Genomic DNA, 15,676 nt, shown 5'->3' with positions numbered 1-15,676 from the left:
ACTTATTCCTCTGTGTAGAAGTCTCCCTTTTCATCTGGATAACTACTACTCTCCTTTAAATGTTTTATAAATATCACTTTCTCAGAGATGGATTCTCTGATCTCTCAGACCAGATTATATTCCTGCCTTTGCTCCCACAGATCATTGAACATCCACTTTTTAAATATAATAGTTACTAAACTTATAAGTAGCTGTTTAATAACTGTCTTCTTTCCTAGATGGGTAGGCCCATATAGGCAGGGGCTGTGTTTGTCTTGTCTAGCACAATATCCTTAACATACAGTGTTCTTTCAGGCACAGTAGATATCCAACCAATATTTGCTGAGCTCTGTTGATTTCTGTTCTATGCATTTATCATAGGGCCTCTGAATTGATTACAGAAGACACACATTTCTGCAGATGCACTGGAATCCCTCATGGCTGACTTTACCTCTTAAACTGAAGGCTTCTTTGGTTTGCTCTTCTCACATCTCCTGACACCAGTTCTCCCTTTGTGGGTTCTTACCGTGATTGGAGGAGACTGAGTGGGGAGTAGATTGACCAGAATTTATCACCTTTAGCTGGACTGGAGACCCAACACTACTTACTCCTTCCTGCATTGCCAGAGGGGCCTGTGGTATCACACAAGTCTCCCGAGTAGCTGGGGCCAGGTGCATCTCAGTGCTTGTTTTGCATAACTCAGGTAACCAATGAAGGGATGTTCTACTTCTAACAACCCGTCTGTTACTCCTTCACCCCAAACATCAATGTGCTAGTTCATTTGTAGTTCCCTGAAATGTAGCCATTATTCCTCAAGTGACCATTATGGAAGAAAGGGTTGGGGAGCAAACTAAAACATTGATGAAAGGGCTTTAAAAATATCTATAATAACCAATAATGAAGGAGCAGATAATGAAAATACAATATGAAAATGAGCGTGATAAGAGACCCATAAAAGCATATGACCACAGTCAGAAAAGCAGCAGACCTTAGGAAACAGATTAAATAAATCCATATTTGATTTTGGCTACACTTCCAGGGAGAGAGCTGCATTTATTTTAAAAAGAAAACAACCAATAAAACAACCCCAGGAATTTCCTTTTCTTTTTATCTTTTAAACAGATTTGACCCAAGATGGACATTTTCTTTGAGAATAATATGTCTTTTTCCTTCAGCTGAAAGTTTTACCTTTTGAATTGTATTCCACACACGTTCTTTATCGTTTCTTCTTCCTTCAAGGGTGTCCATAGCATCTGCCATTAGTGACTGCAGCTGTGGCACCAAGATAAAAATTATCAGTGTGGAATTCACACAGAAATAACTTCTCTAAATACACAGATTAAAACCTAATTAAAAAATCATTTGTACGCTGATGATTTTATTACTCAACTTTCCGACAATGAACACTGCCACCTCATCTCTGCTTCAGTCATTACGAAGTATTATTGCAGATATAAAATACTGAAATAATGGAAAGATTCTTGAAAATTTGTAGAAAACATATAGATTTTAATGTAGTAAGTGTTGATGTTTTGTAAAAACAGATTTGGGTTGTAAAGAATGAAGGCGGTAGTTAATTCTCTCAGGGAATGGCATGTAGTACATGAACACATTTTAATATTTTCTCCTGAGGCTAATGTATCATAATTCTAGGCATCATGCAAAAGCTCACCAGAGGACCATACTAAAATTGTGTTGTTTTATTGCCTCTTAAAGGATCTAGCTCATTTATGTTCTTTTACTATGCTTTTCTTTTCTAAAATTTCAAAATAACCAGAATTACTTTTTTAGGTTCCATTTCAAAGGCAAGTTTAAAACATTCCACCCTTTGCCCCGAACTGCCATATTCCAATTTAAAATAATCCTATACACACACTTTATATGTGGCTGCAAAGTAATGAGGCCACATGAAGCCATGTGATATTCAAAGCTAAAAAAGAAAGTTCTCTAAAAATGAACATATTCCAGCTCAGTTCACCATGGCGTCAAACATTATGAACCCTTAGATAATCTTTCTGTTCTTTAGATATTGCAGAGCTTAAACAGGAGGGTAGGGAGTTGAGTCACTCAAAACTCTTCTACTGAGTAGTCACTGTTGATACAGCATCATAAAAGGTGTTTCGAGGATTTGTATCTAGGTTAACCTATGCTTGGAAGCTGGAAAGTAAAATCTGTTACTTAAGGTGATGAACCCTTGCAAGATACATGATTTTTAAATATTTGGCTTGCACATATACATCCCTATACATTTACTTTTTTTCTAGTAGGTATATAAATTATGAAAATATCCCATGAAATCCTGTTTTCCAAGTTTTCGGGTAGTGGAATGTTGCACTAACACATTAGTTAGTGATGTTAATAATGCTAGTTTTGTGCTCTTTGTGTATATTTAGAAATATAAGTATTTCCAGGAAAAAGAAGGCTGCAGATGTGTGGTTAAGAAGACCTAAGTGCAGAAAACTCCCTTGTATTTTTCATTTAAATCTTGAATGTGCTTTTCAGGAAGACAGGATCAACATTGTGCCAGCTTCTTAAATTAACATTTTCTTCGCTTTCTTTTATCTCAGAGGAGCATTAATCATCTAAAATTGACTATAATATGCACTTTGAAAGCTCCACACTTACTGCACTCCTGAATGCCTTACGAACGGTAGGATAAACACTTAGCCTTTTAGAAGGTGTTCTGTGCACATAACCATACAGGTTTAGAAAGTATTATTGCCAGTTTTGACTTAGTAAATTCTTGACTAATAGACTTTTTTTCTCATAGTTTTAATGTTTAGTATGTGGAGTTTTATTTTATTATATAAAATATTTTATTATATAAAATATTTTATTTATTATATAAAACTACTCGGTTTTATATGCTTACTTTGAATATCAGTATTTATTTAATATACTTTTACAGGTTCAGATGAACATTATAAATGTTGGCGGTTCATTTCTTGATTAATTTGTAACAATTTAAAAAGTTCAAAGAGGGAGGGTTCCTTTAGTTATCTGAAAATTACAGGTGATAAGTTTGGGTTGTTCTCATCCTTGCTATGTGAATTCAATTCAGGTCTGTAATTAGTTTTCGCTACATTCAATTAGAGCCTCAAAGAGCCCTTCCCAGCAACACATTAGGGGCTTTATATGGAGTGAATTTTACCTTTCCTTGAATGGCCATCACACTGATTAATAATCGTTTTTCAAACGAGGTGCTATTGTTTCTAATATAAATTATGGTTATAATATAAACACCTGTTTGGAGATTTGTTCTATAAGATATTTCTTGAACTAGTTTTTGACAGGCTCTGTGTTTTCTGAGCTAACTGGTCAATTCAGTTAAAAAAAAAAACACCCCACCATTTGACTACATTTTCCCCTCAAGACACCTCTCTTAACTAAATGTACATATGTGTGCGAGTGTTGGCACTGCCAGCATATATGTGACATTAGAAGTAAATAAGAAAATGCTATGGATGATTTTGTAGGGTCAGTTTTCTATCCAGCAATGACTGTTTTTTCCTCTTACTTTTCCATTGAAGAGCATCCTGTATTAACATATCTTGGAGTTAAGAAACAATGTATTAAAATTTCACTTTACTTGAAACAAAAAAGCCTGACTCAAAATATGAATAATCAGCTCTCTTCCATATTTTCATACATCACAAAGGTCTTGCTATTAAAAAAAAAAAAGAAGCTAGTTAGGGTGGGCAAATAAAACACACACACACACACACACATTTCTACATTTTCCAGTTTCTTCATTAGAATGCTTCATGAGGGTTGGGGAGTTTGCCCTCGGACTGCATTTATTGTCACATTCTTTTTCAGACCATATCACTCTTTTATTGGCTCAGGGCTTGTGAAAGCCTTAAACAAAGAAAAACAAATGCGTACCAATTCCGCCTCCTGTTGACTGATGTCCTGTAGATAGGGAATGGTTGCTAGCTCGGCCATTGCTTGATTGATCACCTGGGACTGCTCCTTTACTCTCTGCAGCCGGCTGAGGAGGCTGGCATATTGCAACTTCTCCATCACACCTGAGCACGCACGAAGACTCCCCTAGTCTCCCAGTAGAAGGAAATGTTTTAGAACAAAACCACAGAAATAACCTCTCCCCAGGGATTGAAGTCAGGTCAGCTAAATAATAACATATTTAGCTCCCCTGAAGTAATGGTATCTAGTGCAAATAAATGTTTTCTTCTGTTATTTTAGAGAATTGTCTGTACCCTTCCTTCAAACAGATGAATGTGTTGATATATAAAAGGGAACGCTTGGCAGGACTGTTGAGAAGGATTTGCAGGTGGCCCTGCCTAAGGAATCTGGGATGAGGGGAAAAGAAGGACTGAAATTGAACCTGAGCTCCACTCTCCCAGTGGGGATCCCACAGAGCTGTGTCCATTGAGCGGGGGTGATTTTATCTATGTCACCAAGGCATCATAAGAGTTAAGAGTTGCCCACTGTCTTGTTTATACAAAGGAAGATTTCTTATGCAAGTTGAATCCTGAAAAATGTTATGCAAGTGGATTTCTGTCTAGTCCAGTGGCTTACATTAAACCTCCAGCTCTGCTTTTATCTTTAGCTCTCATTGGATGGCCATGGACTCTGGCTCCTCTCCTGTGGCATTTTAGTGATTTATTCTGGGTCCTAGGACCATTCCAGCAACTGACATGATCCATCTTGAAATAGACTGTTGTGCACTTGTCTATGGAGGTTGGTGTCCTCCATGAATCTACTGGTATTTTGGGCTTTCTTAAAATGGGGCACACTTATAATTAAGGTGGCCTACCTCTGTGTTTGCTACTGCCAGCCATAGAGAGGACATGTTACCTTCTCTAAAAAGTTTAATACAAATTGTACTGCTTGATAGGTGAGACAAAGTTTATCGTAAAATTCTCACATTTCTGTTTAGGAAAAAGTACTTCTGACATAAGGGGGCATCTGAGGGTTCCTGTCATGTTTGGAGGGTGATGAGAAATGGGAAGTCACAGGAGGATTTAGTTTGGTGATGATATTCTGAATCTTGGTGCTTAGAAGTGGAAGCCTGGATGAGCGGCATCCCTTTATGCGGTCGGGGAGTGGAGGTTTCCTCTTTGATCACCTGCACCTGAATTACTAGGCTTGTTGGTTAACTAGGAAGAGTCCTGGACCTTACTCAGTGAATCACAATCTCTTGATATGTGGCCCTAGAAATATGAATTTTAGCTATACAAAAATTCAGATATTCAAATATCTCAAACAGAAGTTGGAGAGTAAACTACTACCTTAAAGCTTAGTATCTGCACAAGGACTATTTTAGTTTGTGCATACTTATAAAACAGATTTTCTCCCAGAAATTAGAGAAGGCAGACGTGACTTTTCCTTCTTAAAATATTCTCTTCTAAGGAGAAAAATTATTAGAAACTAGCGTTACTGAAGAGCATCGAGATTTTAACTTGAGTTTAGAAGGCAGTCCTTTCTGAAATGTCATACACATATCTTGACTGACACCAACCTGTAGAATTTGGCGCTTTCCTAGAATCTTGGTAATAAAGAAAGGCTGAGCACTGTTGCATTGTATTTGCTGTATTTCTTCCTAACATCTCTTTCTGCCATTTGACTAATGTCTCTTTATCCCTGCTAATTTGTTCTTTCCAATTAATCATTTATCTGAAAACCTATAAACCTATAGGAGCAATGACTGCAAATTGTGGATTTGAGATCCCTTCTCTGAATTGAAGAAATACCCAGCCTACCCACAGAGCTTAAACATGTAGCTAAACAATGGATACTGTCAAATAGAGGAAAGCAAGTTGCAGGAGAAACAGTTTTCCTTCCCAAGAAAAATTACTTTCTTTGTCCTTCTTTAAAATAAACAGTGGGGCTGGTTGTAGGAAAGTGGTATAGTGACTCAACTCCAAAGTGCAGAAACAACTGCAGCCTGCATGGAAACATATCTATCAGTGTAATTTTCCAAAACATCAGGACAATAAAAATAGTGGAAGGCAGTGGTGCTTTGTTAGCTGGATTGTTGGATGCATAGCAAAACAGGAAGTGCTCCTTATGGATAGGACACTAGGGAAAGGATACAGTTGACTGCTAATGGTCCTCCCCCTACCCCCCCACCCCCACCCCAAGCCAAATGCAGTTTTGGTCATCAGGAAACTACAGATTAATATTTTACCTATACAAGGTTGGGGCTTTTGAGAGATAAAGTGAAAAAGAAAGAAAAATTAATAAATGCCAGCAGGAATGCTTTAATGCTGTTGCTTTAAGAAAATCAAGGAAATAATGAAAAATGAAGGAATTAGCTCACATTTAATGCTAGCAAGGGCTAAATCTAAAAGGAAGTAGCCCTCTCAATGAGACTTCAGAAGTGATCAAAGAGCTCCTTAGCTGCTGGAGAGAGTGTAATGAAGCGGCCACACAGGTACAATGAAGGTTAGGTAAATAGCAAGTTCAGATGAAAGCTTCAGCCAGACAATTGTCTAGATTTAATAGCAGGTATGGATGAATGTTTGGAAAGTAAGTGGCACAGCATAATATTGCTGAAAAGCAGAGCCCAAGTATTGGGAATGTATTTCCATTTGCCATAACATATAGAAACATTAATTGCAAAGAAAAGGGGTAGGAAACACATATTATTGTTCATTTCCAATGTGCATATATAAACAATTTTTGTGCTTCACTTGGAGGAAATTACAAGTAAAATTAACAAGGTATTCAAAACCTGGTTAGTTAGGTCATTTTGCCTGTGAAGGAAGCTTCATGCCTGGCAAGAGATTTTATTATTTTAACTCTTTAACACCCCAGGAAGCACAGTACATAAGGTGCAAACTGACAGCAGCCTGTAAAGTTAATACATGGAAAAGCACAGCAGCATTCAGTAGCACGTGAAACAATTAGTACAAAGAACCATAGAAGAAAAAATACCATTAGAGCAGAGCTACTGGTTGAATGGGGTTGATGTTCAGTGAGATTAAAAGACACCAGATAGGAAGGTGGGAGAATATTTTAGACAATAACTCTGAAAATGCCAGAATCATTCTTGTCACACAGCCATGTGCTGTGTGCCTAACAAAGGAATCTATAAAGGTAAGGAAACTGGTGTCAGAGTGTAAGGAGAATTATTTTCTGAGAGAAGCATTATACCAGGAATGTCTTTGTCTCCTTCACCAACTCTTTCTACCACCTCATAGCAAGAGGTGAAAATTCATGTTCCCTGACAAGCCCTACTGTGGGCAGTAGATCTACTCCATGGCTAGAGATGACACCTCTAATCCTGCCTTTGTGAGGAGATCTGAGTGCATCAGTGATCTAAGGAAAAGAATTCAAGATCCACAGGACACTTGCACAGTCTTCATTTTAGAAGAGTATGTAATTTCAAAGTATACAGCATTTATAAAGAAGAAGAAGGGTCTATAAAACAGTCCTTTTGTCATAGCAAATGAAAACCAATACAATTAATTAAAACTCTAAAAATTCTTAATACTTTACAAAGTGCTTCAATGTGGATTATATACTTTTGGTCTCACAACTCTGGGAGGTGAGCATGGCAGATAACAGCTTATTTTATAAATGAGAAAAAAACAGCTCAGAGGTTAAGTGATATCCTAGGGTTACACAGCCAGAGAGCACAGCCTTGGACGAGTCTTCATCCATACGTGTCACAAGCTAGGGTCACAGCTAATAAGGACAATGCAATGCTTAAATATTCAAGTGGATGGCATTTGACATCTGACAAAAAACAAACAAACAAAAAAAACACCTCAGGGGATCCTGAAAACACTGTTGAGGGATTCTTGGGTCACAATTAATTGTACCATGTAGGAATAATTTCTGCTCACCAACTCATTTCTTGCTTCATTAACTAGGTTACCTTTGCAGCCAATTTTATTCAGTCCTGCTTTATGAAGCTGTGGTTGGGCATATAATGAGAAACCTACAGGCCAATATTTGGATATTCTTGTGGTCCCTGGGTACCTGTGGGCTCACTTGCTTCAATTTCATTCAAGCTCTTTGAGACAGTCTTCCAAAAACTATTTCCCATAGACGCAAACATAAGAAAGTTGATGAAATCCCTCACAGTTAACAAAGTGGTGCTGACTCATTCTAAAGAAGACCGAGTCATTCATTAGATGCTAAGAATCTTATTCATTATGGGTTTCAAGTCTGCTTTATGGACACATAGAGATTCATGCATATACACATTTCTAAGTGGCCAGAATGCCCTTTGAAACGTGAGAGGAAAATGTGTTAGAAGCATTTAAAAAGTGCATGATGCCTAGATTGGCCTAACCTGCCTTCACAGCACACTGGGAGATGTGAGCTGGCAACAGATGATGAGGTGGCGGGTATCTGACAAGTAGCAAGCTACGGCGGGCATCGCCCCAAAGAGCCGGGGCACAGACAGATTACCTCCCCAGCATCCAGCACGCTGGCACTGCAAGGCTAACCATGTGCAGATGAGGTGAAGTAATACTATATGGTGATGGTTCTTGCTAGCAAGGCTTCCGCTTGCAAGAGCCTGGTGATGACAGTAATGAGGTGTGTGTGTGTGTGTGTGTGTCTCTAATTAGGATGGGGTGGTTGGTGAGGGTGTGTGTGTGTGTGTCTGGAAGAGGTTGTGAATTGGAGAACAGGACCCAAAATTTGCAATAGATCCAATGAGATCACTATAAACTGAATGTTTGTGTCCACCCAAAATTCCTATGTTGAAGCCCTGGTGACCAATGTGATGTATTTGGAGATGGGGCCTTTGGGAGGTAATTGTGGTTAGATGAGGTCATGAGAGTAGGGCCTGATCTTGGGATTAGTGCTCTTATAAGAATTGACAGCAGAGGGCTTGCTCTCTGCCATGTTAGGACACAGAGAGAAAGTAGCCAACTGCAAGCCAGGAAGAGGGTCTTTAGCCGACTGCAAACCAGGAAGAAGGTGTTTGGCAGAACCTGACCATGTTGGCACCCTGATCTCAGACTTCTAGCCTCTAGAATTGTGAGAAAATAAATTTCTGTTGGTTAAGTCATCCAGTCTATGCTATTTTGTTATGACAGCGCAAGATGACTAAGATAGAGATGGATTTCTTAGTAGTAGTAGTAGTATAGGGGAGATAGTTGAGTGGAACACAGTTGTGAGGAAGGGGAAGGAAGCTATGTGGTAGGAAAATCAGTAAAAATGTGCTTTTGGATTTGTAATGCATAGAATTACAAATCATGCAAATAAATTTAGGGATTTTATAGCCTTTATAAAATACTGAATAATGTTACTGAGCAGGTAAACTGCTGAACAGATATTAAGTAGCTGTTTGTGATAACCCCCTTGGTTCCCCTTGTAAGGTAAGAACATCAAATCAACAATGTAATACTAAAACCACAAAAAAAGAATTCTTAAAAATTTCCAGCTTAAAGGCCTTTTGAAAAATATTTTAAAAGGGGAAATCTGCAGCCTTTAGAGCCCATTAACGAGGAGTTCCCTTTATGTACTTTCATTTTTTTTTTTTTTGCGGTACGCGGGCCTCTCACCGTTGCGGCCTCTCCTGTTGCAGAGCACAGGCTCCGGACGCGCAGGCTCAGCGGCCATGGCTCACGGGCCCAGCGGCTCCGTGGCATGTGGGATCTTCCCGGACCGGGGCACGAACCCGTGTCCCCTGCATTGGCAGGCGGACTCTCAACCACTGTGCCGCCAGGGAAGCCCTCTTTATGTACTTTCAATACAATAGCTTAAATTTTGTAAAATAGCACAGCATAAATCAGGTCTTATTTTGGGCTTTTTTTAAGACTGAAAGTAGAAAGGGCATATTTTCCCTGGGTCACAGAAAGGGATTAGATAATTTACCTTAAGGGTATATAAAGATCAATTGCCAGGTGGAGGGCGGAGTCAAGATGGCAGACTAGGATTCGTGTCTACATACAATTAGGACACCTACCAGGCACTGGTGGGGGACCACAGACAGCTAAGGGGACGGGATGAACCTCCAGCGACTGGCTTGCAGGATTTGGGTTCCCAAGCCGGAGGTCAGGGCCGAGCTCCTGTGGTGGGAGCTCTGAGTCCAAATTGCCGGACTAACAGAGAACCTCAGACGCCAGGGAATACCAATTGGAGTGAGGCCTCACAGAGGTCCTCATCTCAGCACCAAGACCCGGCTCTATCCAACTGCCTGCAAACTCCAGTGCTGGACCCCTCAGGCCAAACAACCAGTAAGACAGGAATACAGCCCCACCCATCAAAAAAAAAAAAAAAAAAAAAAAAGAAACGACAAAAAATATGTCACAGATGAAGGAGCAAGGTAAAAACCTACAAGACCAATAAATGAAGATGTAATAGGCAACCTACCTGAAAAAGAATTCAGAGTAATGATAGTAAAGATGATCCAAAATCTCGGAAACACAATGGAGAAAATGCAAGAAACATTGTAACAAGGATCTAGAAGAATGATAGAGCAAACCAACAGTGATGAACAACACAAAAACTGAAATTAAAGATACTCTAGAAGGAATCAATAGCAGAATAATTAAGGCAGAAGAACGGATAAGTGACGTGGAAGATAAAATGGTGGAAATAACTGTCAGGGAGCAGAATAAAGAAAAAAGAATGAAAAGAATTGAGGACAGTCTCAGAGACCTCTGGGACAACATTGAACACACCAACATTTCAATTATAGGGGTCTCAGAAGAAGAAGAGAAAGAGAAAGCATCTGAGAAAATATTTGAAGAGATTATAGTCGAAAACTTCCCTAACATGGGAAAGGAAATAGTCAAGTCCCGGAAGCACAGAGAGTCCCATACAGGATAAACCCAAAGAGAAACATGCTGAGACACATATTAATCAAACTCTCAAAAATTAAATACAAAAAAGAGATATTTAAAGCAGCAAGGGAAAAGCAACAAATAACATACAAGGCAATCCCCATAAGGTTAACAGAAACTCTGCAAACCAGAAGGGAGTGGCAGGACATATATAAAGTGATGAAAGGGAAAACCCTACAACCAAGATTACTCTACCCAGCAAGGATCTCATTCAGATTCAATGGAGAAATTAAAACCTTTACAGACAAGCAAAAGCTAAGAGAATTCATCCCCACCAAACCAGCTTTACAACAAATGCTAAAGGAACTTCTTTAGGCAGGAAACACAAGAGAAGAAAACGACCTACAAAAATAAACCCCAAACAATTAAGAAAATGGTAATAGGAACATACATATCAATAGTTACCTTAAATGTAAATGGATTAAATGCTCCAACCAAAAGGCATAGACTGGCTGAATGGATACAGAAACAAGACCCGTACATATGCTGTCTACAAGAGACCCACTTCAGACCTAGGGACACATACAGAATGAAAGTAAGGGGATGGAAAAAGATATTCCATGCACAGGGAAATCAAAAGAAAGCTGGAATAGCAATTCTCATATCAGGCAAAATAGACTTTAAAATAAAGACTATTACAAGAGACAAGAAGGACACTACATAATGATCAAGGGATCAATCCAAGAAGAAGATATAACAATTGTAAATATTTATGCACCCAACATAGGAGCGCCTCAATACATAAGGCAAATACTAAGAGCCATAAAAGGGGAAATCAACAGTAACACATTCATAGTAGGGGACTTTAACACCCCACTTTCACCAATGGACAGATCATCCAAAATGAAAATAAATAAGGAAACACAAGCTTTAATTTATACACTAAACATGATGGACTTAATTGATATATATAGGACATTCCATCCAAAAACAACAGAATACACTTTCAACTGCTCATGGAACATTCTCCAGGATAGACCATATCTTGGGTCACAAATCAAGCCTTGGTAAATTTAAGAAAATTGAAATCATATCAAGTATTTTTTCCAACCACACTATGAGACTAGATATCAATTATAGGAAAAACTGTAAAAAATACAAACACATGGAGGCTAAATAATGTGCTACTAAATAACCAGGAGATCACTGAAGAAATCAATGAGGAAATCAAAAATATCTAGAAACAAATGACAATGAAAACATGATGACCCCAAACCTATGGGATGTAGCAAAAGCAGTTCTAAGAGGGAACTTTATAGCAGTACAATCCTACCTCAAGGAACAAGAAACATCTCAAATAAACAACCTAAACTTACACCTAAAGCAATTAGAGAAAGAAGAACAAAAATACCCCAAAGTTAGCAGATGGAAAGAAATCATAAAGATCAGATCAGAAATAAATGAAAAAGTAATGAAGAAGACAATAGCAAAGATCAATAAAACTAAAAGCTGGTTCTTTGAGAAGATAAACAAAATTGATAAACCATTAGCCAGACTCATCAAGAAAAAAAGGGAGAAGACTCAAATCAATAGAATTAGAAATGAAAAAGGAGAAGTAACAACTGACACTGCAGAAATACAAAGGATCATGACAGAATACTACAAGCAACTGTATGCCAATAAAATGGACAACCTGGAAGAAATGGACAAATTCTTAGAAAAGCACAACCTTCTGAGACTGAACCAGGAAGAAATATAAACAGACCAAGCACAAGCACTGAATTTGAGACTGTGATTAGAAACCTTCCAACAGACAAAAGCCCAGGACCAGATGGCTTCACAGGACAATTCTATCAAAGATTCAGAGAAGAGCTAACACCTATCCTTCTCAAACTCTTCCAAAATATAGCAGAGGGAGGAGCACTCCCAAACTCATTCTACGAGGCCACCACCACCCTGATGCCAAAACCAGACAAAGATGTCACAAAGAAAGAAAACTACAGGCCAATATCACTGATGAACATAGATGCAAAAATCCTCAACAAAATATTAGCAAACGGGGCTTTCCTGGTGGTGCAGTGGTTGAGAGTCTGCCTGCTGATGCAGGGGACACGGGTTCGTGCCCCGGTCCGGGAAGATCCCACATGCCACGGAGCGGCTGGGCCCATGAGCATGGCTGCTGAGCCTGCGCGTCTGGAGCCTGTGCTCCGCAACGGGAGAGGCCACAACAGTGAGAGGCCTGCGTACCGCAAAAAAAAAAAAAAATTACTAGCAAGTGGAATCCAACAGCACATTAAAAGGCTCATACACCACAATCAAGTGGGGTTTATCCCAGGAATGCAAGGATTCTTCAATATATGCAAATCGGTCAATGTGACAAACCGTATTAATGAACTGAAGGAGAAAAAACATATGATCATCTCAATAGATGCAGAAAAAGCATTTGACAAAATTCAACACACATTTTTGATAAAAACTCTTCAGAAAGTAGGCATAGAGGGAACCTACCTCAACATAATAAAAGCCATATATGACAAACCCACAGCCAACATCGTTTACAATGGTGAAAAACTGAAACCATTACCTCTAAGATCAGGAATAAGACAAGGTTGTCCACTCTCACCACTGTTATTCAACATAGTTTTGGAAGTTTCAGGCACAGCAATCAGAGAAAAAAAAGAAATAAAAGGAATACAAATTGGAAAAGCAGAAGTAAAACTGTCACTATTTGCAGATGACATGATACTGTACATAGAGGATCCTAAAGATGCTACCAGGAAACTACTAGAGCTAATCAGTGAATTTGGTAGAGTAGCAGGATACAAAATTAATGCACAGAAATGTCTTGCATTCCTATACACTAATGTTGAAAAATCTGAAAGAGAAATTATGGAAACACTCCCATTTACCATTGCAACAAAAAGAATAAAATACCTAGGAATAAACCTACCTAAGGAGACAGAAGACCTGTATGCAGAATACTATAAGACACTGATGAAAGAAATTAAAGATGATACAAACAGATGGAGAGATATACCATGTTCTTGGATTGGAAGAATCAACATTGTGAAAATGACCGTACTACCCAAAGCTATCTACAGATTCAATGCAATCCCTATCAAACTATCAATGGCATTTTTCATAGAACTAGAACCAAAAATTTCACAATTTGTATGGAAACACAAAAGACCCCGAATAGCCAAAGCAATCTTGAGAAAGAAAAACAGAGCTGGAGGAATCAGGCTCCCTGACTTCAGACTATACTACAAAGCTATAATAATCAAGACAGTATGGTAGTGGCACAAAAACAGAAATATAGATCATTGGAATAGGATAGAAAGCCCAGAGATAAACCCTTGCACATATGGTCACCTTATGTTTGATAAAGGAGGCAAGAGTATACAATGGAGAAAAGACAGCCTCTTCAATAAGTGGTGCTGGGAAAACTGGACAGCTACCTGGAAAAGAATGAAATTAGAACACTTCGTAACACCATACACAGAAATAAACTCAAAATGGATTAAAGACCTAAATGTAAGGCCAGGCACTATCAACCTCTTAGAGGAAAATATAGGCCGAACACTCTATGACATAAATCACAGCAAGATCCTTTTTGACCCACCTCCTAGAGAAATGGAAATAAGAACAAAAATTAAAAAATGGGACCCAATGAAACTTAAAAGCTTTTGTACAGCAAAGGAAACCATAAACAAGACAAAAGACAACCCTCAGAATGGGATAAAGTATTGGCAAATGAAGCAACTCACAAAGGATTAATCTCCAAAATATACAAGCAGCTCATGCAGCTCAATAGGAAGAAAACAAACAACCCAATCCAAAAATGGGCAGAAGACCTAAATAGATATTTCTCCAAAGAAGATATACAGATACAGCCAACAAACACGTGAAAGAATGCTCAACATCACTAATTATTAGAGAAACGCAAATCAAAAGTACAGTGAGGTATCACCTCACACCAGTCAGAATGGCCATCATGAAAAAATCTACAAACACTAAATGCTGGAGTGGGTGTGGAGAAAAGGGAATCCTCTTGCACTGTTGTTGGGAATGTAAATTGATACAGCCACCTTGGAGAACAGTATGGAACTTCCTTAAAAAAGTAAAAATAGAAGTACCATATTACCCAGCCATCCCACTACTGGGCATATACCCTGAGAAAATGGTAATTCAAAGAGTCATGTACCACAATGTTCATGGCAGCACTGTTTACAATAGCCAGGACAGGGAAGTAGCCTAAGTGTCCATCAACAGATCAGTGGATAAAGAAGATGTGGCACATATATACAATGGAATATTACTCAGCCATAAAAAGAAATGAAATTTAGTTATTTGTAGTGAGGTGGATGGACCTAGAGTCTGTCATACAGAGGGAAGTATGTCAGAAAGAGAAAAACAAATACCCTATGCTAACACATATATATGGAATGTAAAAAAAAAAAAAAGGTTTTGATGAACCTAGGGGCAGGACAGGAATAAAGATGCAGACGTAGAGAATGGTCTTGAGGACACGGGGAGGGGGAAGGGTAAGCTGGGATGAAGTGAGAGAGTGGCATTGACATATACACACTACCAAATGTAAAATAGATAGCTAGTGGGGAGGAGCTGCATAGCAACAGGGAGATCAGCTTGGTGCTTTGTGATCAACTAAAGGGGTGGGATAGGGAGGGTGGGAGGGAGACGCAACAGGGAGGGGATATGGGGATATATGTATGCATATAGCTGGTTCACTTTTTTATACAACAGAAACCAACACAACATTATAAAGCAGTTATACTGCAGTAAAGATGTTACCAACAAAAAAGATCAATTGCCAATGTTTAGAGTAGCATCCAGTGTATCAGTTAATGTGGAGGAGCTAGCTTTCAGTGTTTTGAATTCTTATGTAGGCAACAAAATGGTTATATGCAGTAGCCAAATGTATGAAATAGGGAAAGCACTGTGTTCACTAAAATTTAGTTACTGAT

General features: G+C 38.7%; 1 protein-coding gene across 1 annotated transcript in view; it reads right to left on the bottom strand.

Annotated features, from left to right (window-relative positions):
• The window catches only part of SPATA16 (spermatogenesis associated 16), a 223,157-nt gene that overhangs the window by 30,950 nt on the left and 176,531 nt on the right, over positions 1–15,676 (bottom strand). Inside the window, exons 8-9 of the mRNA XM_029215182.1 lie at positions 3,865–4,029; positions 1,168–1,251 (exon numbers count right to left, since the gene is read on the bottom strand). Of these exons, the coding sequence (XP_029071015.1) occupies positions 1,168–1,251; positions 3,865–4,029 (249 nt within the window). The remainder of the gene's footprint in view (positions 1–1,167; positions 1,252–3,864; positions 4,030–15,676) is intronic.

This window comes from Monodon monoceros, unplaced genomic scaffold (genome assembly GCF_005190385.1).
Source record: "Monodon monoceros isolate NGI ecotype Baffin Bay Population unplaced genomic scaffold, NGI_Narwhal_1 Super_Scaffold_11, whole genome shotgun sequence".
Classification (NCBI taxonomy): domain Eukaryota; kingdom Metazoa; phylum Chordata; class Mammalia; order Artiodactyla; family Monodontidae; genus Monodon; species Monodon monoceros.
The sequence above is the reverse complement of the archived record's forward strand: the minus strand, read 5'-3'. Positions and strand labels throughout refer to the sequence as shown.